Source organism: Cnephaeus nilssonii (assembly GCF_951640355.1).
Source record: "Cnephaeus nilssonii genome assembly, chromosome: X".
Lineage (NCBI taxonomy): Eukaryota > Metazoa > Chordata > Mammalia > Chiroptera > Vespertilionidae > Cnephaeus > Cnephaeus nilssonii.
The window spans coordinates 106255574-106277405 of NC_137071.1; the positions used below are offsets into that span (position 1 = coordinate 106255574).

At 43.0% G+C, this 21832-nt stretch overlaps 1 protein-coding gene across 1 annotated transcript; it reads right to left on the reverse strand.

Annotated features, from left to right (window-relative positions):
- Positions 1-2401: 2401 nt before the first annotated feature.
- On the reverse strand, positions 2402-11797 carry CCDC160 (coiled-coil domain containing 160; the record flags this gene model as incomplete). Its single annotated transcript, XM_079764321.1, has 3 exons — positions 11595-11797; positions 10500-10551; positions 2402-3394 (listed from the first exon to the last, which is right to left on the reverse strand). Exons 2-3 carry the CDS (start codon positions 10536-10538, stop codon positions 2402-2404), a joined length of 1032 nt encoding a protein of 343 aa, XP_079620447.1. The 5' UTR covers positions 10539-10551; positions 11595-11797.
- Positions 11798-21832: the final 10035 nt, after the last annotated feature.

A 21832-nucleotide genomic window follows, 5' to 3' on the forward strand; every position in this document is an offset into this window, starting at 1 on the left:
TGCTTGGGTTACAGGTTTGATCCCCAGTAGGGGGTGTGCAGGATACAGCTGATTGATGTTTCTTTTTTTAAAAAATATATTTTTTTTATTGATTTCAGAGAGGAAGGAAGAGGGAGAGAGAGAGATAGAAACATCAATGATGAGAGAGAATCATTGATTGGCTGCCTCCTCATGCCCCACAATGGGGATCAAGCCCGCAACCCAGGCATGTGCCCTGACCGGGAATGGAACCGTGACCTCCTGGTTCATAGGAGCTCAACCACTGAGCCACGCCAGCTGGACACTGATTAATGTTTCTATCTCTCCCTCTCCCTTTTGCTCTCTGAAATCAATAGAAACATATAATTTAAAAAAGAATCTATTTTCCAGTTCCTTCCTGATAATACAACTCCACTCACCCTGGAACTGGGCCAAGCCATGCATTTATCTTTTCTGGATCTCCCTCCACCACACTCTTTCCCCACCCCTCAAACACACATTAGCACACATACACACTCACACAAGATAAACCAAGTTGTCACTTAAGACTTGAAATGGTGGTCAGTTGATAGAAATTCTCCTGGAGTAAAAGCTCCTTTTTAAAAATTAAAATATACTAAGAGGACTGAGCCCAGTAGTTTAATTACTACAATTTGTGCAATATTTTAACATCTAAGAAGCTCTGCACACTAGCAGTCAGAGACTGAGAGTCTTTCTGGGGTATGGACAAAGGGACAACTTTAAGGAGGTGATGCGGAAGACAGTTGAATAGGTCAAAAGAGTTCCTAGTTTACTTTTGTACCTAGCCCCTTGGTGAGAAGCCAGTGGCCACCAAAAACCTGAAAGTCATCTTTCCCTTTGAGTGGGCTGCCAGTACCTGGGTTATCAGAACTAACTCAGAAAGTGCCAAAGATGATTATCTTCCAATTTAGTCCAGTCTTCCCATGCTAGGCAATCTCTGCTCAGTGTTAAGGTCAGTGTAGTTTGTCTCCATTCAGTGCCTTCTCCAACCTTAACAAGTAAAAATGAAGCAAGATAAAGGAGAAGTAAGCAGCTCATTTACTCCCTCTCCTGATTTAGTAACGGCACAGTATTTGGAAATGTTCAAACTATAAAGAAGACACTTTCTATGTTTATTTGAAAGGGGGTGTTAGAAATGTAGGTCCCCCAAAGTACTAGAACTGAGTGCATCCAATGCCATAGGAGTTTTACTTCTTCACAGGTACAGTTACACTTGAGAATAAAATCACAAAACATTAGAAGCAAAAAGAATCTGGATGACAGTACTACTCCCTCATTTTAAAGATGAGGACTTTTAGGACTTTAAAATCCCCAGTCTGGGGATTTCTCATATGGGAAGATACTTAAACCCTTACAATTGTATTCCACTCTCATAGTCTGTAATTACAGTGGGTTCATTGGACTTAAAAATTGCATACAAATAGAGTTCCAATTACCAAAAAAAATCATGAAGGTTGATACAAACAAATACCAAGAATCAACTGCCCATTGTTTTCACCAAAGGATTGAGGCAGTACATGTTTATTCTCTAAAAGTGTAAAATAAATTGTCATTGCTCAGGCCCCTTAGAGGGCTGGACTCCTGTATAAATCAAACCAGCTCACTAGCAGCTTACATAGCTAACACCCAGCACCTTTCACCCCAGCTGGTGATGTAAGCTGGGCAGGGAGCTTATAAACCCCACCCCCACCTGGGTAGAACTTTGGAACAACTGTGTAAACAACGCCCCTTGGTGGTCAACATAAGAAAATGCAAAAGCCAATGCTGACAAATCAGGGCTCTAGTAAAGGTCACAGCCCTGTCTCTAAGTCGTTTTCTAGTCTATGGGAACCTTTGCTGGGTCAAGGGAGAAAGCATGGGGAAAACAGCAGGGGAGAGAAAAAATCTGCATTTTTTCTGGAGATGTTTATATGTGCCTAATTAAGATTAGATCTCAAAGAAAGCAGATACATTTTTGTATCCCATTGAGTCTGAACAGGCAGCTATAAGAGCCACAGACACATGTTATGCTTATATACATAAACATGATTTTTATTGTTAACATCAATGAACACAGATTAAAGAATATTCACATGCCAAGGACATAATGCTCACAAGATCACAAAAGGGCTAATGATTTGTGTTCATATATGTTCTGGTGAATCACTACAGGTCTGAGTGAAATAATATTAAAAAGATTTCTGACGCTTCATTTCCATTTGGACATCTGCAATAACGTCATTAGAAAGAGAAAGCAGATGCTTTGAAGTTGATATATATACTTTTTACAGATGTATGGATTCACCAAAAATGAAAATTACATCCCATTAAACACATTTTAAGAAGTATACAAAGAAAGCACAAGAAACACGGATTTGGCTCAATGGTTTGCCTAATTAAAGGCTTTTTAATTTTTTAAGTTTTAAAAACAATCCCCTGTAAAGTTGTCAAGGGTACTTGATGTTACAGAAGAAAAGTGTTTTCTAAGCAACTCCAGGGCTCTGTTATTCCTCGCTTGCAGGGTCTTCTCAATTCTTAGTTCATTCTTGATGGCATCGAGCTCTCCATGGATCTTTTCCATTTCTAATTCATAATACAATTTTATTTCTTCTTTTAGGAGTGCATTTCCAACTTCAGTCTGATGTTTTAACTTCCTCACAGCTTCTTTTAAATCTCTGTTCTCTAGGCTCAACTTGTGGATGACTTCTCTGGCTTGCTGGAGCTCTTCAGTTAAGTTTTTGACATTTGTTGCTTTTTCAGATAGGTCATTTCTTAAAGCTTGAAGTTCCCAGTCTTTCTTCAAAGTTTCTGTCGCTGTTTCTTGAAAATTTAGGGCTTTGGGGGAGACTTCCTTTTTGGCGTTCAAAAGTTCTTTTTCAGCATTTTCAAATTCCTCTTCTATTTTTCTGCATTTCATACTGAGTTCTTCTAGTTCTTCATTCAAAACATTCAGGCTAAAATTTGGAGACTTTCCTTCAGTATATTTCTTCTTGTTGTCTTGTTGCCATAGAATTGGATATTCCATTGTATTCCAGATGCAGTAGTCTTCTGTGCTATTAAAGCTTTCTTCAGTTGTAACATCCAAATTAGATGATTCACAGGAGACAGAGTTTGTATCTGCTTCATTCTTTGAAATGTTCATCTTTCTCTCTCTTAAATTTGGTTCTTGTTCTTTTTCATTTGGTTGGGAAATAAATTCTTTCCTCTGAAATTTATTCTCTTCTTGAAACTTTCTACTAGACATGTTGTAAATTCCTTCCATTCTCTTGGCCTTCTCTAAAGTCATTTGTTCAGGAAGAGATTCAGGCTGTAAAACCTCATTTAGAACATCATGAGCACTAAAAGAAGGAGCAAACATATTCTCTTTCCAGTGTTTTCTCCTATCATCCACTTCTTCAAGCACTTCTTCCAATTCCTGGAAAATAATTTTAATCAAAGCACATTATATACACTGGCAGCTAGTGTAGTGAAAAGAACTAAGAATGCTGGCTCATGGTTGGAGGAACCTAAATATTGGAAGACTGGTTCTCCTTAAAACTCACAAAGTGGCCTGGGCCTCAGTTCCCTCATTTGTAAACTGAAAGGCCTATATTAGCTAAGTTCTACAGATCCTCCCAGCTTTAAAATTCTCTGATGCTATGAAATATAACCAATAAAATTGACACATTTGGCCATTAATTATAGGTAGAGAAAATAATTCTATAAAAGACAACCACACACATGAAAACAAATTGCTTCAAAAAGAGTAAAAGTGATTAAAAATTAATAGGCTTAATTTTATACCTGTGCTTCCAATTTCCCTGATTTTTCTCCAGTTCTTTTGGGTTGGACTACTGTTTATTCATTCTTTAAAGTGACTAAAACATCAGGTCTTAATGCAATGTGAGCTGCTTTTGGTAAAGTATATCATTCAGACTTCCTCATGACTAACTCTGCCAAATGCTCTTCTGTCTTGACCTGTAAATTCCTGCTATTCCAGTCTTGGGCTTTGCTTTTAAGCATGACTGCAAAGTGTACAGAATTCTATCCATTTTGACAGCAATTTCATGATGAGAATCGAATGTCAACAACTGAAAATATTAATGCCACCAAATGTGTTTTTCTCAAGATATTGACTCCAAGTGTAGTTTTTAAGTGAAACCTTAGCATGCTAAATCATAAATGCATCAAAATTAGAGGATATTTATTTTGTTTCTTTAGTATTCAAAGGGAATCCTTAACATACAACTCTCCTAAAGCATGGAAGTATTTAATTGGTTACTACTTCTTAGAGAAGGGAGAAAGAAGGAACAAGGCAACACACTGAAGGGCCACTGGCATCTGAAGCCAACAAACTAATAACTTAGTTACTGCTAAGAGTCAAAAAAAGGAGGAAGGGGTCACTTCATTCATTTTATACATTAATCTTCTGTAATATATTTGTGGTATCACCAATGAGAAAGATCAAATTATGCCTGCATCTATTTTTCCCATGCACACAAATGTAATTTTATCTTGGTAACAAAAAATGGCAACTGTTGTATTTATTTTTAAATTAATATTCTCTTTAATATTATTAAAAATTCTAAGTGTTATAATAGTAAATTATTTAACACATAATTTATATTTATATAATATTTCGTATTATGTAAAGATAATAGCATTTGTTATTTGTAGAATTTTGGAAAATATAGAAAAGGAATTCCCTCATAATCCCATGGCCCTGAGATAACCACTTTTTGATATATTATCTCTAATATTTTCTTTTTAGCAAGAATAGTTTAAATTTTCTTTTTTTCTTTTTATATATATATTTCTTTATTGATTTCAGAGAGGAAGGGAGAAGGAGAGAGAGATAGAAACATCAATGATGAGAGAGAATCATTGATCGGCTGCCTCCCACACACCCGCTAGTGGGGATCAAGCCCGCAACCCAGGCATGTGCCCTTGGCCGGAATCGAACCTGGGACCCTTCAGTCCGCAGGCCGACGCTCTATCCACTGAGCCAAGCCGGCCAGGGCTAAATTTTAATAGATGTCCTTGCTACCAACAATGATACTTCATATCTACATGTACTGAACATGCCTGACCCTCAAGGGTACATCTCCACTGTCAACTCACTTGGCTTTGAGGAAAGGGAAAGGTGCAAATATTCAGTAAAGGTGTTAAAATGATGGGTTTAAAAGCTATAAGCCAAGCTATATTAAAGTTTAGTCAGTCAGACTACAATAATAATCTGCGACTTCAAATTTATGGTATAGATTTGCCATTGGAAGCATCACCTCCTTTCTCTTGAAATAGTTCTGATTTTAATTATTCTACTAGTCACCATCCAGAAGTACCTATGACCTATCTGTTCTTAAAGAGGAAAGATAATCATATAATGCTGGTTTCTCTCCTCTTAGTATTATGAATGCAAATGAGTAGAGATTATTACAACAATCATAAAGGAAAGAAACAGAAGAAAAAGATAAGATGGTGATGCTAATTGCCAGCCACATTTTACATTTTTTATGTTTCATTTACAATTTATTTTTTAAAATATTTTTATTGATTTCAGAGAGGAAGGGAGAGAGAGATAGAAACATCAATGATGAGAGAGAATCATTGATTAGCTGCCTTCTGCACATCCCCCACTGGGGGATTAAGCCTGCAACCCAGACATGTGTCCTGACCAGAATTGAACCCCTGACCTCCTGGTTCACAGGTTGATGCTCAACCACTGAGCCATGCCAGCTGAACTATTTTTTAATTGAATTTATTGGGGTGACATTTGTTAATAAAATTATATAGATTTCAGGTATACAATTTTACAATACATCATCTGTAGCCAGTCACATTTTTTTAGCAGTCAAATTTTCACTAGACAATCCTGTAAAAGATAAAAATGCTTCTAATCATGTAGCAATGGGAGAGAGAATACTATTCCTCCTATTGAATTCTGGATGAAAAGCATTAATGAGATTGATCAGGAAGGAGATGTGCAGAGGGGCAAGTAAGCCGAGGCCACTTTATAACTGCAGATAGCAATAATGACAAAACTGATATAAATATTTAGGTAGAGATAAAAGTTAAAATAGAAAACTCTTTTTATTCATTTGTACTTGAAAAAGCAACATCTCCAACCCTATCATAAATATGTAAATTTCACTACCTTTCTTTCTGAACTTCTGTACAATTTCCTGATATAGACAATGCTTTTCACAGAACTGGGGAGAATAGACTTATTTTATAACTAAGGCTCAGAGAAGTTAAGTGACTTGACCAAGGCTACATCACCTGTAATGATAAAACTGAAACCCTGTCTCCCAGGTCTGTACTTGTTCTAAAATTCCCCTTTATTATTCTGCTAGGTTTCATTCCACAAACTGAAAGAAAACAACCCAGTATTTTCAGAGCTTAGGTATTTTTTAAAGGGCCACAAAAGGACAGAGGAAAAATAAAGGGGGGTGGTGGTGGTAAGGATTATGGCATGTCACATATCAAAGGGCAGAAAGAGAAAGGTTTGAAACGCCTTTGGAATTCCCCTCACATGGCTTATACAGGGCAGGGTCAGGGGTCTCTGAGCTTCTTTTCTTTTCTTTTCTTTTCTTTTCTTTTCTTTTCTTTTCTTTCCTTTCCTTTCCTTTCCTTTCCTTTTCTTTTCTTTTCTTTTCTTTTCTTTTCTTTTCTTTTCTTTTCTTTTCTTTTCTTTCTCCTTCCTTCCTTCCTTCCTTCCTTCCTTCCTTCCTTCCTTCCTTCCTTCCTTCCTTCCTTCCTTCCTTCCTTTTTCTATTTCCTTGGCAAGATATCCTTTAATGGCTTGTTCCCCAATCTACTCAGAATATGGCAAAGCCCACACTGGGGATAAAAGCTGCCAGTCTCATTTTCTCTTTGCAAATTGCACTGTTTATTTTATTTTATTTTATTTTATTTTATTTTATTTTATTTTATTTTATTTTATTTTATTTTATTTTTATGTAGAACAAGTATGACATTAGTATTCTCTGGCAAGGAAAAGGAATAGGCATTGAAGCAATGACACTCCTCTACCCTTGAGTGGTAGCCATTTTGCTCACAATAAACTTGATTAGGTAATTTTTTGCAGCATAAGGCAAATCAAACCAGAATCCTTATTGAAAGTACAAGCATGCCTTTTTAGTGCATCAATTATGAACATTTACTATTATACTTATTATTACTCAACACTATGTTGGATTCTGAAGGGTAGGGGAAGGAGGTCCAAGAGAAATAAAAGATGTAAAGAAATAAGCCAGAACAAGGAAAATTATATAGTCACATGACAAAAATAACATTAGTGGTCCCATAAGACAGTGATCCCCCAGAAGTCCTTGGGCTTAAACTGTCAATGCCTGGGTGTCCATAATATAGCTACATCTATTTATTTGTGTCTGGCATAAATTAATAATGAACTCTTGATGGTTCTAGTTAGTATCTACCTGAAAACATCACCATTCATCCTCCGGTGACTTTTATCCTCTGGCAAGATAGTAGGTCATTTTGGTGGAGTAAGGGGTCTATTAACTCATAAAAGTAGTTTATATTCACCTAAAAATTTTGAGAAGCACTGATAATATAAATAGAAAATAATGTAATGTGATATCTTACATAATAAAAAGGTAATATTTAAATTACCATCACTCCGCTATGTCCACAATTGGGCCAGCGGGAGACACAGGGGGCGGGACTCGGGGTGGCTGGGGTGGTGATTGGGCCGGCAGGACGCTGAGCTCGCGTTGCCAGCGGTGACGCGAGCTCAGCGTCTGCGCCATGGCTGTGCTGCGGCACAGACAGGCCTCTGGGGCAGCGAGCCGGTTTTGGAGGTTTGGAGGTTTGGGGGGGGGGGGGGGCAGCGGGCGGGTAGGCAGCGCGGCTCCCCGGGGAGGAGTCTGGCGGCAGTTGGGCCGCAGGAGCACGTGGCGGCGGCCCCAGCCTTCCTGGGCGGGAGGCAAAGGCAAGACCCCAGCCTGGGCTCCGGCAGCAGGAGGACCACGCCCCCGCCCTGCCTCGCCCTAGGGGCCCAGGGACTTCGGAGCTGCCGACCAGCGGACAGACAGCTTACACGTGCATGATTAAATCATGCACTGGGCTTCTAGTAACATAATAATTGTTCAGAGCTAAGCAAAGAGTAAACATTTATTATGGATCTTTGGGCAAACCATTCCATAAAAATCTTAGGTGAATGCATATATATCCTTAAATAGTTCCAGAAAATAATATACTGCTGTTTATTGTGAAAGGGAAACGCAAAAAAACACACAAACCTGTTTCATTTTCAAGGTATGGGTCCCTGAGTAATATACTCATATTAAGGTGGATAAGTGATCAAATATGTGCAATCTATTTGTTTTCTAAAATATTCATATTTTAAATCACATGCTTTAGAAAAAATTTGATGACATAAAAATCAAATATAATTTTTTTCTGTTGCCTTATCTCATTTACATTAGAATTTGATTTCAAAATTTCAGGACCACCTCTTTTGCATAAATCTAGATGTGTCTGCAAAAAGAGATTATTCTTCTAGGCAGGAGTATGCAGGGACTGGGAAATAGTTCTGGAAAACCTCCAGAAGCTTTTCCCCACATCACAAGAGTACTTCATTACAAACTTTGTAAATTGGGAATGATGGTTGGAAAAGGTCATCTCCAACTTGTGATGGGCAAACTTCTGTAACTGCCCTCAGTTACTCAGCCCCAATCAACTAGATTAAAAGCCACTTGGCTTTTAATCACAGCCCAGTGGCAGTAAGGGGAAGACAAAGGGCCCTTCTTAGCTCAAGGAACTGTCCCCCATTATTCTTGGAGGTTTTCAGTTCTCCCAACTCTTAGAAAAACTGCTTGGTGAAAATGGGGGAGGAGGTGGGTGAAGTCTGCTACAAAGAAAATCACTGGCCTTGCTTTTTTGCTCAATTGTCCAACCTGTTCTCACTTAAAAGCAGTAGTTCTCAACCTTTTATTCTGCTTCCACTGTTCCTAGGCACAAAACACTGCCATCATTAGCCTCTTTCCTTATTTGAAAAGATTCTGACCTGCCCCATCTAGGGGAGCTTTGCCATTCCCCACACTATTGAGAATTACTAACTTGCAGAAAAGTATTCAATACTAAAATTAGAACCCAAAGGAACTATCTGAAGTCAAGGTGGGTAAACATGTTTTACCATGCAGAATCATGGAGAAGGGAAAGGAAGATCTTGAGAAAGGAATTGAGTGTGGACTATGGTGGAAAAAATAAGATGAAGGAGTCAGTTACCTTGGCTCCCACACTTTAGATCTATGTGAAAACTTACCTCAATTTTTTTAGCTGTAAAATAGGGACGATATACTTATTTCACAGATGGTTAAAAGAAATTAATGAAAATGAAAGTGGAAGTAATTTTAAAGCACACTGTAAAAAATGGTTCTTATTCTGTTTTCAGGTTTGCCTTACCCTCCTTAAGAACATGAACCAGCCAGTTAAATAACTCAATCCTTTTCCAAAGATGTGTGCTTCAAAGTTGCCAGCCTGAGGTCATCAGACCTCAGAAAAGGCCAGTTTGAAAAATATATATAGGTAGTATTATGGCATGTAGAGGGGAACATAAACTCAAATCTTACATTAATTTAACCTGCATCCTCAGGGAAGAATTAGAACAAAACCCTGCAAGTTGTTTATGCCTCCAAATTCTGAAGCTAAATTATTTCTAAGCAGAAATAATAAAGATACATATATCTTTGTTTTTTACAAAGATATATGTATTTTAAAATATATTTTTATTGATTTCAGAGAGGAAGGGAGGGGGATAGAGAGATAGAAACATCAATGATGAGAATCATTGATTGGCTGCCTCCTGCATGCCCCCTACTGGGGTGATCAAGCCCGAAACCCCAGGATGTGCCCTTGGCCAGAATCGAACCTGGGACCCTTTAGTCCACAGGCCGATGCTCTATCCACTGAGCCAAACCAGCTAGGGCAATATTTGTGTTTTTATCAGCAGTTACTTTACCAAGAACTTTCCAAATGCTCCAGTGGTTTTCAGAGTCACCAATAAGTTCTTAGAAATATTACAATTGGAGTATCAGCTTGAAGATCAGCAAGGATGATGCTGCACTCTGAGTTTTTCCTGTGCTTCTACAGCATTTCATACAAAATTTTGTGTTACCAATATACTGTGATCTCCTGGTATCTTATTCATCTTTGTATCCCTACCTGTTACCTGACCCATAGTAGCCATCAATAAATATTTGTTGAATAATTGATCCTTAATATTTTTCCTGAAAATTCTATAATGCTTTGATTCTAATTGAGTTTTTGTCAATACTTACAGTGTGTCTTGTGGCTTATGAAGTGTTTTGGATGACATTTTAGGAAAAGGATTTTTATTTTCCCATCAAAGTGTATTTGGCTTAGCTAAACATCTCCAGGACACTTTTCTTTTGTGTTTTTATAAGGCTTTCTTGATAGTGTAATTGATAATGCAGATCAATGATCTAGTTACAAGGTTGAAGCTCTGTGCTTCTAAACACACATAACAAGATATGAGCCAGCACAACTGTACTTACACTTCCTGATGTACAGGATGTTCTATTTGATGCCATCATTCTCCAGTTTGAGCTGAAAAATAAAATCCCACCATAATAATTAGAAAACATAATTAACCAGAATGCCAAAATCCCTGTTTATATCTGTTTGGCCCATCTAAAATGTGATGCCAGACACTTTGAAGAAAGTTTTCTTTTTAACTTTCAACCTACTTTCCCAACTATGAGGCCACTATCTTCCTTTCCCAAGTAATGCAAATACCAAATGGGACAAGATTGATGGTGGCATCATAGTCAAACATAGTAGTATCTCCTCACCTTCAACACCTATTGAACAAATGAGCCACAGCTGGTGGCTGCAGTAGCAGCAGCATGCTTGTTATTAATGAGCATGCCAAGAACCACATTAGCAAAGGGCTGGAGTGTAGGTCTTGCTACCCTCCCTCAGGGCACAGTTAATTTGAAAAAACATTTAAAAGGGCAGTTATCCTGATTTGTGCCTTAATCTTTCAGAGTCCTAATATATGAGCCAAGTGTCCACTTCACGGGACAAATTGTCTTCTCTGTTGCTTGGTAGATATTGAGAACTAAGTGAAGTGCCATTTAAAACTGGGCCTTGTGGACAATTCTTTGTCAGTAGTGTGAAATGATTCTTTCTAGAAGAAAAGAGACGAGTTCCCTCAATTCTGAAGGCTGAGTACTTTATTAGCATGGAAGTCACATTCTTGCTATAAAGCTATATCTAGGCATTCATAATTGGGGGGGGGGGGTTTCTCTGTAAATGGTCAACTGAAACTCCTGCCATCACTGCTTTCAGTGGAGAGAAGGTGGCTCGGGCAGGGCGCTACCAGACCACAATCGCAGGTGACACCATCCCTATAGTCTGGCTGACACGAGACAGGGCTGGGAGGGGCAGCTGGCGGGGCTCAACCCCACTCCTCCTTCCATACCTCGACTCCAACGCCCTGTTTCCTTCCCTCCCAAACGCTCCCTACCTCCTGGCCTGGGTCTCTAAAGAGAGAGGACACCTGCGGTGGGGGACGTCCTCTACAGAGAGGCCAGCCCGAGAAGAGGGACAAGCCGGGCTCCTCCCGGCTTTCCTGCGCGCAGACTTACCTGGTGGCGTGGGTGGGGTCCGGTGGTTCCGGTCCCCACTTCTCTGAAGCGGGCCACCACCAGCCGGCAGCGCCCCTTAGTTCAGAGCTGGCCACCGAGCCCAGGCTGGGCCGGCGCCTGGCAGAGCCACCGCAGTGCAGCTCCAGCTCGGGCCGCGCCGTTGCCTAGCAACCGTCCGGCTTGATTTAAAAGAACCAGGGAGCTGGCTGGTGCTCCTAACCGGGCAGAGCACTGCGCATGCCCGGTGCGGTGGTTCTCCTGGCGGCTTTTTCCTGCAGGAAACAGGAGCTCAAATCTCAAGAGAGCCAGCCAGTCAGGGTGGGAAGGGGCGAGAAACTGCGAGGCTGCCCCACCCACAGTGGGCTTATCACAGAGGCTCTGGATGACTCACAAAGGCACCTGGACACTGTCGTTGTCAGGGAAACAGGGAGTGATGTAGGGCTAGTCCCTAGGCCTGCAGGTCAGTAATCTGACGTTGATGAGAGTTAGCTCTGGAAGATGGCCTAGATTTGGTTCAGGGTCCCTAACAATGTGGCAGTTGCATACCACCCCACAACCTCACATACACCTCTAACACTCAGCACAATGGTCTGGCCAGAATTTCTGCCTCTGGTCAAGGCTTCAAGGAACAGTATCATGAGAGCATTGCCCCCTGGTTGTGCCCCTATGGGAAGTTGAGTTTGCATCTCAGATAGACCATGGTTTCCTTATTTATGACTCAGGAATTTCTCTAAACTGCTCTTGCACCTGTATGAATTTCACAACTACTGGGGGCAACTAGTTCTACACTAATGGCAGGTAAAATAAGTTCCTTTTGTCAGTCCCCAAACTACTCTCTTTGAACTTCAAAAGTTGCTCACAACTTCCAGAATTTGGTGGGGATCAAGTCCATGTTCTTCATTATGTTGTTGCATAATTAATGATTAGGCTGGTTGCCCAATGCTGATTCTTCCATCAACAAATTGATCACACTTTAGTTATAGTATGATTTGGATTCAGTCAGGGCCTGACCAAAAGATGGACCTGGCAAAGGTAGTGGGGCCTGGAATAGAGTGGAACTGGGGTGTTCAAAATAGTAATAATAGTGACTTAGGAAATTTAGTATTTTCTAGGAAGCATGAGGGTGAAAGTAAACATTAGCTCTAGAATCTCCAGTGAAAGAAGGTTGAAGTACATTTAAAAAGTGACAGTCTAGCCCTAGCTGGTTTGGCTCAGTGGATAGAGCGTTGGTCAGCTGACTGAAGGGTCCCGGGTTTGATTCCTGTCAAGGGCACGTACCTAGGTTGCAGACTCAATCCCTGGCCCTGGTCAGGGTGCGTTTGGGAGGCAACCAATCGATGTGTCTTTCTCACATCAATGTTTCTCTCTCTGTCTCTCCCCCTTCCTTCCACTCTCTCTAAAAATCAATGGAAAAATATCCTTAGGTGAGGTTTAACAAAAAATAATAATAAAAATTTTAAAAAAGCAAAAAAGTGGCAGTCTAATTTAGCAAGGCCAAGCAAGGTAGTGACTTAGACACAATACTAGGATACATTTCAAAACTTTAAAACTTCTTAGTAACTGAATATAACGTGTTTGAGAGCTGGCAAGGTTGCATTCAAGTGCCCTGAGGCCTAGTTCTCATTCTCCTTTATCCTCCTTAGAGAACCAATGTCAACAAATGTTGGAGGTGGGAATAGGCCTAATGTCAATGTATCTTTTCTTATGGACCCCATCAGAATTAGTTTGGGGATTCTGAAAAAACTTCTTTCCTTGATATTAAGTCTACAAATTGCCTTGTATTTATCATTTCTGTTTTTTAAAGGGTCCCATAGCTTGCTTGACATAAGATACCTTATTAGTGTAATAAAATAAACTTTCTTTTTGGGGAATATAATACTTTATTCACTAACACGGGCTGAAGATTTGTATTGATTTCTAGAGAGAGTGGAAGGGAGGGGGTGGGGAGAGAGAGAAAAAAAACATTGACATGAGAGAGACACATTGGTTGTTTGCCTTTGGCACACACCCCTACTGAGGCTGGGGAACCTGCAACCAAGGTATATGGCCTTGACCAGGAATTGAACCCGGCGACCTTTTAGATCACGGGCCAACGCTCCAACCACTGAACCTAACCCCCCAGGGCTAAAATAAACTTTCTTAATTGCTTTGTGCCTCAATTTCCTAATTTGTACAATGAGGGTAATAATTGTACCTAACTCATAGGAGTATTGTGAGAATTCAGTGAATTAATATATATATTTAAATACATTTTTATTTATTTCAGAGAAAGAGGGAGAGGGAGAGATAGAAACATCAATGATGAGAGAGAATCATCTATCAGCTATCTCCTGCATGCCCTACACTGGGTGTGGAACCCGCAACCCAGGCATGTGCCCATGGGAATCAAACTGTGACCTTCTGGTTCATAGATAGATGCTCAACCACTGAGCCACACAGGCCAAGTTGAATTAATATTCTTAAAAACCTCAGAGCAATGCCAGACACATAGAAAATGCTATGTAAACATTTGTTGTCATTATTGTTATCTCATCTTATAAATCCATTACCCTCCTAAAATATAAATATAAACATACTGATGGTGATAACTCAGGCTGTGCTCTGGGAATTGGAGTCTAAAATCTTGAGACCTAGAATTCCAAACCTTTATTTCAGGTTCGCATTAGGCAAACCCACCTCACTCCCATATCCCTGAAAAAAAATGCACAAAGGGTTACTTTGGTCTTGCTGTAATTCTATTTTTAAATATGGTGGGTCACTCTTTCAATGCATTGAAAGTATCAAATGGCAGAGAATCACCAACAGCAAGGACAGAATTTTGTTATTCAAAGCCATTATAGACTTGTAGATAGGTTTTCAAATATGGCTGTCAAACCTCAAAGGGAAGGCAGGTGTGGGGGGGTAAGAGATCAACCAAAGGACGTGTATGCATACATATAAGCATAATCAATGGACACAGACAGTAGAGGGGGTGAGGGCATGTGCTGGGGGGTGGGAGTGGCCAGGGAGAGGTCAGTGGGGGAAAAAGGAGACATATGTAATACTTTAAACAATAAAGAATTTAAATTAAAAACAAAGTCAGAAAACAGTTTACTGATGGTTTGGCTTTGGGTGGTGGACACACAATGCAATATATAGAAAAAGAAAAGAAAACAGTTTACTGTCCTCTGAATCCTTCATCAAATGAACAAGGCGCTTGATAATAATAGAATCATACAATCATACAATAGAGCTCAACCTTCTTGTTTTACCAAGAAGGATACTGAGACCCAGTGAAGTAATTTGATTTATCCTTTGATCACACAGTAAAAGAAGCTTCTTTTGATTTCCCTGTACACACACACACACACACACACACACACACACACACACACACACACATATTACATGTTGATAAATATTTAAATTATTCACCGAGTTAATAATAGTAATAGTAATAGTTAACATTTTACACACCCCACATCCTATACGTCAGCAGATTCTGTGGGCTGTGCCTTCATAATGTATCTAGAATCTGGTGGCTTCTCACCATCTCTACCATTACCACTCTGATCTTGGGCCCCATTATCTCTTGACTGGAATGGACTACTGCAATAGCCTTCTAACTGCTTCTACCCTTGCCTTAGTTTCCTAGGGCTGCCATATCAAAGTATCATAAATGGGTGGCTTAAAACAACAGACACTTATTCTTTCACAGTTCTAAAGTCTAGAAGACTCAAATCAAAGAGTCAGCAGGGTTGAGCCCTGACAGGTGTTGCTGGGTGGTTAGAGTGTAGGCTCGTCCACTTAAATCGAGGGTTCGATTCCCAGTCAAGGGCACGTACCTAGGTTGCAGGCTCGATCCCCAGCCCTGATCTCTCATATTGATGTCTCTCTCTCTCTCTCTCTCTCTCTCTCTCTCTCTCTCTCTCTCTTTCAGCAGGGTTGATTCTTTCTGAAGATTATGAAGGACAATCTGTCTCTCCTAAACTCTGGTGGCTGCTAGCAATCTCTGGCCTTCCTTGGTTTGTACATGTATCATCATTCCATTCTCATTATGTGTGTGTGTCTTCACATAGCTGTCTTCCCTCTGTCTATGTCTTTGTGCCCAAATTCCCTTCTTCTTATAAAGGCATCAGTTATTGTATTAAGACCAACTTAATCCAATATGACCTCATCTTACCTTGATTACATCTGCAAAGTCCTTATTTCTAATAAGGGTATATTCATAGGTGTGGGGGTAAGGATTTGAATATATCTTTTGCAGGAACACAGTTCAATTCACAACACCTACCCACCATCTATTCTCAACACAAATCCAGAGAGAACATTATGACTTGCAGTAAAACACAAAATACTTACAATATCCTACAAAGCCCTCCCCCCACACAATAATACCTTCCTGACCTCCTCTCCTGCCATGTTGTGCCTTGATGATCCCACTCCAGCAGCACTGGCTTCTTGTTCGGAGAACACTCAGGCACCTTCCACCACGAGGAACTTTGCTCTACCTGGTCCCTCTGCCTTGAATGCTTTTCAAAAGATACAAGATATCCACATATCTTACTTCCTTATCTTCTTCCAGTCTTCGTTCAAATATTATATTCTCTGTGAGGCCTACCCTGGCCCTTCTATTTAATACTGTCAACTTTTAACCTATGCAGTATTCCTACTACTCCTGACTATACTATTTTAAAATATAGTACTTCTTTACTTTATTAAATTGATTTTAGAGAGAGAGGAAGAAAGAGGAAGAGAGAGAGAGAGGAAAACATTGATGTGATAGAGAAACATTGATAGGCTGCCTCCTGCATGCACCCTGACCTGGGACTGAACCCGCAACCTGGGCGTGTGTCCTGGCCGGGAATCAAACTGGTGATCCTTCATTGCACGAGATGGGACAATGCTCAACCAACTGAGCCACACAGGCTGGGGTGCACTTATTTTCTAACACACTATATTATATTGTTTTTATTCTGTTCTCTCCACCCTTACCCTTTCCAGGCTGTTCCAAGTAGGCAGGGATCATTGACTTTTTTCACTGATACATCCTGAGCACCAAGCACAGTGCCTGACACATGGTAGGCACTGAGCAAATATTTGTTGAATGGATGGATGAATGAATGAATGAATGGAGCACATACCATCTTCAGGGAATGTTTCCTTTAACCTTCACAACAATCTTATGATGTAGATATTATTAGTATCTATGTTTTACATATGAGAAAACTGAGGCACACAAGGGTTCAGTTGCCTAAGGCCACACAGTTAGTAATTGGTGGATCTGGGGTTTGAACTCAGGCAGATTTGGCTTTTAACAACTATGTAGTACTGGCGTATAAAGGGCACCTAACCCTAGTGCCTGGGAGACTCTATATCCAGCTTTCCCTTGTTCTGACATTCACAGTTTTCCAATGTCAAGCAATGAATAGTAATAGTTTTTAAACTACTGACATATCACCCTGGCCTGTTTGGCTCAGTGGATAGAAAGTCGGCCTGAGGACTAAAGGGTCCCAGGTTCGATTCTGGTCAAGGGCACGTACCTTGGTTGCAGGTTCCCTGGCCCTGGTCAGGTTGCGTACAGGAGGCAACCAATCGATGTGTCTCTCTTACATCGGTGTTTCTCTTGGCCTCTACTTCTCCCTTCCACTCCTTCTAAAAATGAATGGGAAAATATCCTTGGGTGAAGATTAACCAAGGAAGGAAGGAAGGAAGGAAGGAAGGAAGGAAGGAAGGAAGGAAGGAAGGAAGGAAGGAAGGAAGGACTGTTCTTGCTATATAAGAAGTGCTTAATAAGTCCTAGCCGTTCGTAGTAGCAGGAGAATATAATAAATTGTTAAACAGGTAAAACTCATCTCTGGTGTCAGAAGTTAGAATAATGGTTACTACAGGCTAGATAGTGACTGGGAAAGGGCACCAGGCTGGCCTCTGGGGTGTATTCTGTTTCTTGATCTGGGTACTGGCTACATGAATGCATTTTCTTTGTGAAAAATCATGGAGATGTACACTTAAGATTTGCATATATTTTCTGTTTGTGTACCTCAATAAAATTTTTATTTGAAAACAACTTAATCTAACCTCATATCACTTTCTCATAATTTTCCATTCCTTTTCTTAAATTTCTTCCAACTCTAATTTATTCAAGTAATGATTTCTGACCACCTCAATGTGCCTGACATTTGGCTAAGTGATAGACGTATTCAGGTAAACAAATGTGAATTTTGCAATTATGTAACTATTTACAAAATAAAGGTGGTCCCTGATGAAGAATTGCTCAATCAGATGGGAAAGGGGTTTGAGTCAAGAAGTCTTAAGCTCATTGGAAGTTGAATCATCTGAGCTGGGTCTTGAAAGTTGAATAGTAGTTCTCCAGGCAGACAAAGGAGGTAAAAGCAGAGGAAATAGTATGTGCACAGGCACAGAAGCATGAAAGAGAATGACAGGTTGGAACACAAAAAATTAATTAGATATACTGGATCTTAAAGCACAAGGCAGTAGGAGGGAAAAGCTGGAGTAAGAGTAAGGTTCAGAGAAAAGGATAATACTTATAGGTGAAAGTGACTTTGGTTAAACAAATTAAAATATTTTAAAATCCAAATAGGTACATTCATATAGTTAATATACCTTACCAAATCATTCCGTTTGATTCAGGAAATATTTACTGATTTATCTGCAACATGGTGGGTAAATGTGCTAAACACAGAGCACTCGAAAATTAGATCAGTGAACCCTGAGCCAAAGAAACATGGAGAAAACCAAAGCACATAAACCAACACACATGTACCAAGGCACATGATAATAAAATTGCTTAAAACCAGTGGTAGAGAAAATCTTGAGAGAGAGAGAGAGAGAGAGAGAGAGAGAGAGAGAGAGAATTTACATACAGAAGACAGGAGATTTCTCATCAGAAAAATGCAAGCCAGCCCTGGCTTCTGTGGCTCAGTTGGTTGAGTGTCATCCCATGCTCTAAAGGTTGGTTGGGGCACATACCCAGGTACCAGGTTGGGGTGCCTGCAGGAGGCAACAGATATCGATATTTCTCTATCTCTCTCCCTCTCCTTCCTCTCTCTCTAAAAATCAATAAAACCATTAAAAAATCTAAGGTCTCTTCTTATTAAAAAGAAAATAAAGAAAAATGCAAGTCAGAAGGCAATGCAACATCTTGAAAGTAGTGAAAGAAAAAAAAGTCAACCTAGTAAATATATCTTTCAAAACAGAGGTAAAATACTTTTTCAGATATACAAAAGCTGAAAGAATCTCCAGAAGACCTGAACTCCAAGAAATGTTAAAGGAAGTCCTACAGTGCTGTTACAGTATGAAAATCTGAATCTACACAAAGGAATGCAGAGCACTGGAAATAGTAAATACGTGGGTAGGTAAAAAGACTTTTTTCTTATAACTTAAATCTCTTAAAGACAGTTGCCAACTCTAAAAGTTCAAGATTCAAATTAAACTAGGAGAAAATGTAATTGTGATAACAAAATGCCTACAGTATAGAAATTTATTTTTGAAAAAATAAAATATTGTGTTTTCTCTGAAATAATTAGGAATTCAAAATATGTTACTTATTGGTCTAATTAAAAAAGAGAATTGATTCTGTGTTCTCAACCAAAACTTTTAATACAATAACCAGTTAAAATTTTAATTGATATCTTAAGATAACTATAAAAAGTATATAGTCTTTAAATCATATACTTGTTGGTTTTTCCAGGTTAAAATTTCAGGCTACAGAGAGTTTCATTTAAAAATCTTTGTCTTTTTTTTTTTTTTTTTTTTTTTTTTTACAACAAGCAACCTACAGGGCTGCTGCTTGAAGCTGACTGATAGTGCCAGTTCATGTCACATCAAACAACTTCCCTTAAGGTCATGGTGACTACTAGTATGGATCAGATTTAATATTTTAATAATGATCTATAATTTATCCTGTAAATATTAGTGGAAGAGATTTCAAAATTTTAAAATTTATCCTTTTTATTAAATTTAGAATTATATGTGCCCCTGGATCCGGGTGAGGCCGGGTCCCGGGTCCGGGTGAGGCCGTGGGCCCCTGGATCTGGGAGAGCCTGGGTCCCGGGTCCAGGGGAGGCCATGGGCCCCTGGATCCGGGTGAGGCTGGGCCCCGGGTCCGGGTGAGGCCGTGGGCCCCTGGATCCCGGTGAGGCCACGCGACCCTGGGTCTGGGAGAGGCCACGCGCCCCTGGGTCCGGGTGAGGCCACGTGCCCCTGGGTCCGGGGGAAGCTAGATCCCGGGTCCGGGCGAGGCCGTGTGCCCCTGGATCCGGGTGAGGCTGGGTCCCAGGCCCAGGAGAGGCCACGCGCCCCTGGGTCCGGGTGAGGCCATGCGCCCCTGGGTCCAGGTGAAGCTGAATCCTGGGTCTGGGCGAGGCCGTGTGGCCCTGGATCCGGGTGAGGCTGGGTCCTGGGTCCGGGCGAGGCCGTGGGCCCCTGGATCTGGGTGAGGCCACGCGACCCTGGGTCTGGGAGAGGCCACGCGCCCCTGGGTCCGGGGGAAGCTAGATCCCGGGTCCGGGCGAGGCTGTGTGCCCCTGGATCTGGGTGAGGCTGGCTCCCAGGCCCGGGAGAGGCCACGCGCCCCTGGGTCCGGCTGAGGCCATGTGCCCCTGGGTCCAGGTGAAGCTGAATCCTGGGTCTGGGCGAGGCCGTGGGCCCCTGGATCTGGGTGAGCCTGGGTCCCGGGTCCGGGTGAGGCCGTGGGCCCCTGGATCCGGGTGAGCCTGGGTCCCGGGTCCGGGTGAGGCCGTGGGCCCCTGGATCCGGGTGAGCCTGGGTCCCGGGTCCGGGTGAAGCCGTGGGCCCCTGGATCCGGGTGAGGCCACGTGACCCTGGGTCTGGGAGAGGCCACGCGCCCCTGGGTTCGGGTGAGGCCACGTGCCCCTGGGTCCGGGGGAAGCTAGATCCCGGGTCCAGGCGAGGCCGTGTGCCCCTGGATCCGGGTGAGGCTGGGTCCCAGGCCCGGGAGAGGCCACGCACCCCTGGGTCCGGGTGAGGCCATGCACCCCTGGGTCCAGGTGAAGCTGAATCATGGGTCTGGGCGAGGCCGTGTGCCCCTGGATCCAGGTGAGGCTGGGTCCCGGGTCCGGGTGAGGCCGTGGGCCCCTGGATCCGGGTGAGCCTGGGTCCCGGGTCCAGGTGAGGCCGTGGGCCCCTGGATCCGGGTGAGGCTGGGTCCCGGGTCCGGGTGAGGCCGTGGGCCCCTGGATCCGGGTGAGCCTGGGTCCCGGGTCCGGGTGAGGCCGTGGGCCCCTGGATCCAGGTGAGCCTGGGTCCCGGGTCCGGGCGAGGCCGTGCGCCCCTGGATCCGGGTGAGGCTGGGTCCCAGGCCCGGGAGAGGCCATGCGCCCATGGGTCCGGGTGAGGCCATGCGCCCCTGGGTCCAGGTGAAGTTGAATCATGGGTCTGGGCGAGGCCGTGTGCCCCTGGATCTGGGTGAGGCTGGGTCCCGGGTCCGGGCGAGGCCGTGGGCCCCTGGATCCGGGTGAGGCCACGCGACCCTGGGTCTGGGAGAGGCCACGCGCCCCTGGGTCTGGGTGAGGCCATGCGCCACTGGGTCCAGGTGAAGCTGAATCCTGGGTCTGGGCGAAGCCGTGTGCCCCTGCATCCGGGTGAGGCTGGGTCGCGGGTCCGGGTGAGGCCGTGGGTCCCTGGATCCGGGTGAGCCTGGGTTCCGGGTCCGGGTGAGGCCGTGGCCCCCTGGATCTGGGTGAGGCTGGGTCCCGGGTCCGGGTGAGGCCGTGGGCCCCTGGATCCGGGTGAGCCTGGGTCCCGGGTCCGGGTGAGGCCGTGGGCCCCTGGATCCAGGTGAGGCTGGGTCCCGAGTCCGGGCGAGGCCGTGGGCCCCTGGATCCGGGTGAGACCATGCGACCCTGGGTCTTGGAGAGGCCACGCGCCCCTGGGTCCAGGTGAGGCCACGTGCCCCTGGGTCCGGGGGAAGCTAGATCCTGGGTCCGGGCGAGGCCATGTGCCCCTGGATCTGGGTGAGGCTGGGTCCCGGGCCCGGGTGAGGCCGTGGGCCCCTGGATCCGGGTGAGGCCACGCGACTCTGGGTCTGGGAGAGGCCACGCGCCCCTGGGTCTGGGTAAGGCCACGCACCCCTGGGTCCAGGTGAAGCTGTATCCCGGGTCCGGGTGAGGCCGTGTGCCCCTGGATCCAGGTGAGCCTGGGTCCCGGGTCCGGGTGAGGCCGTGGGCCCCTGGATCCGGGTGAGGCTGGGTCCCGGGTCCGGGTGAGGCCGTGGGCCC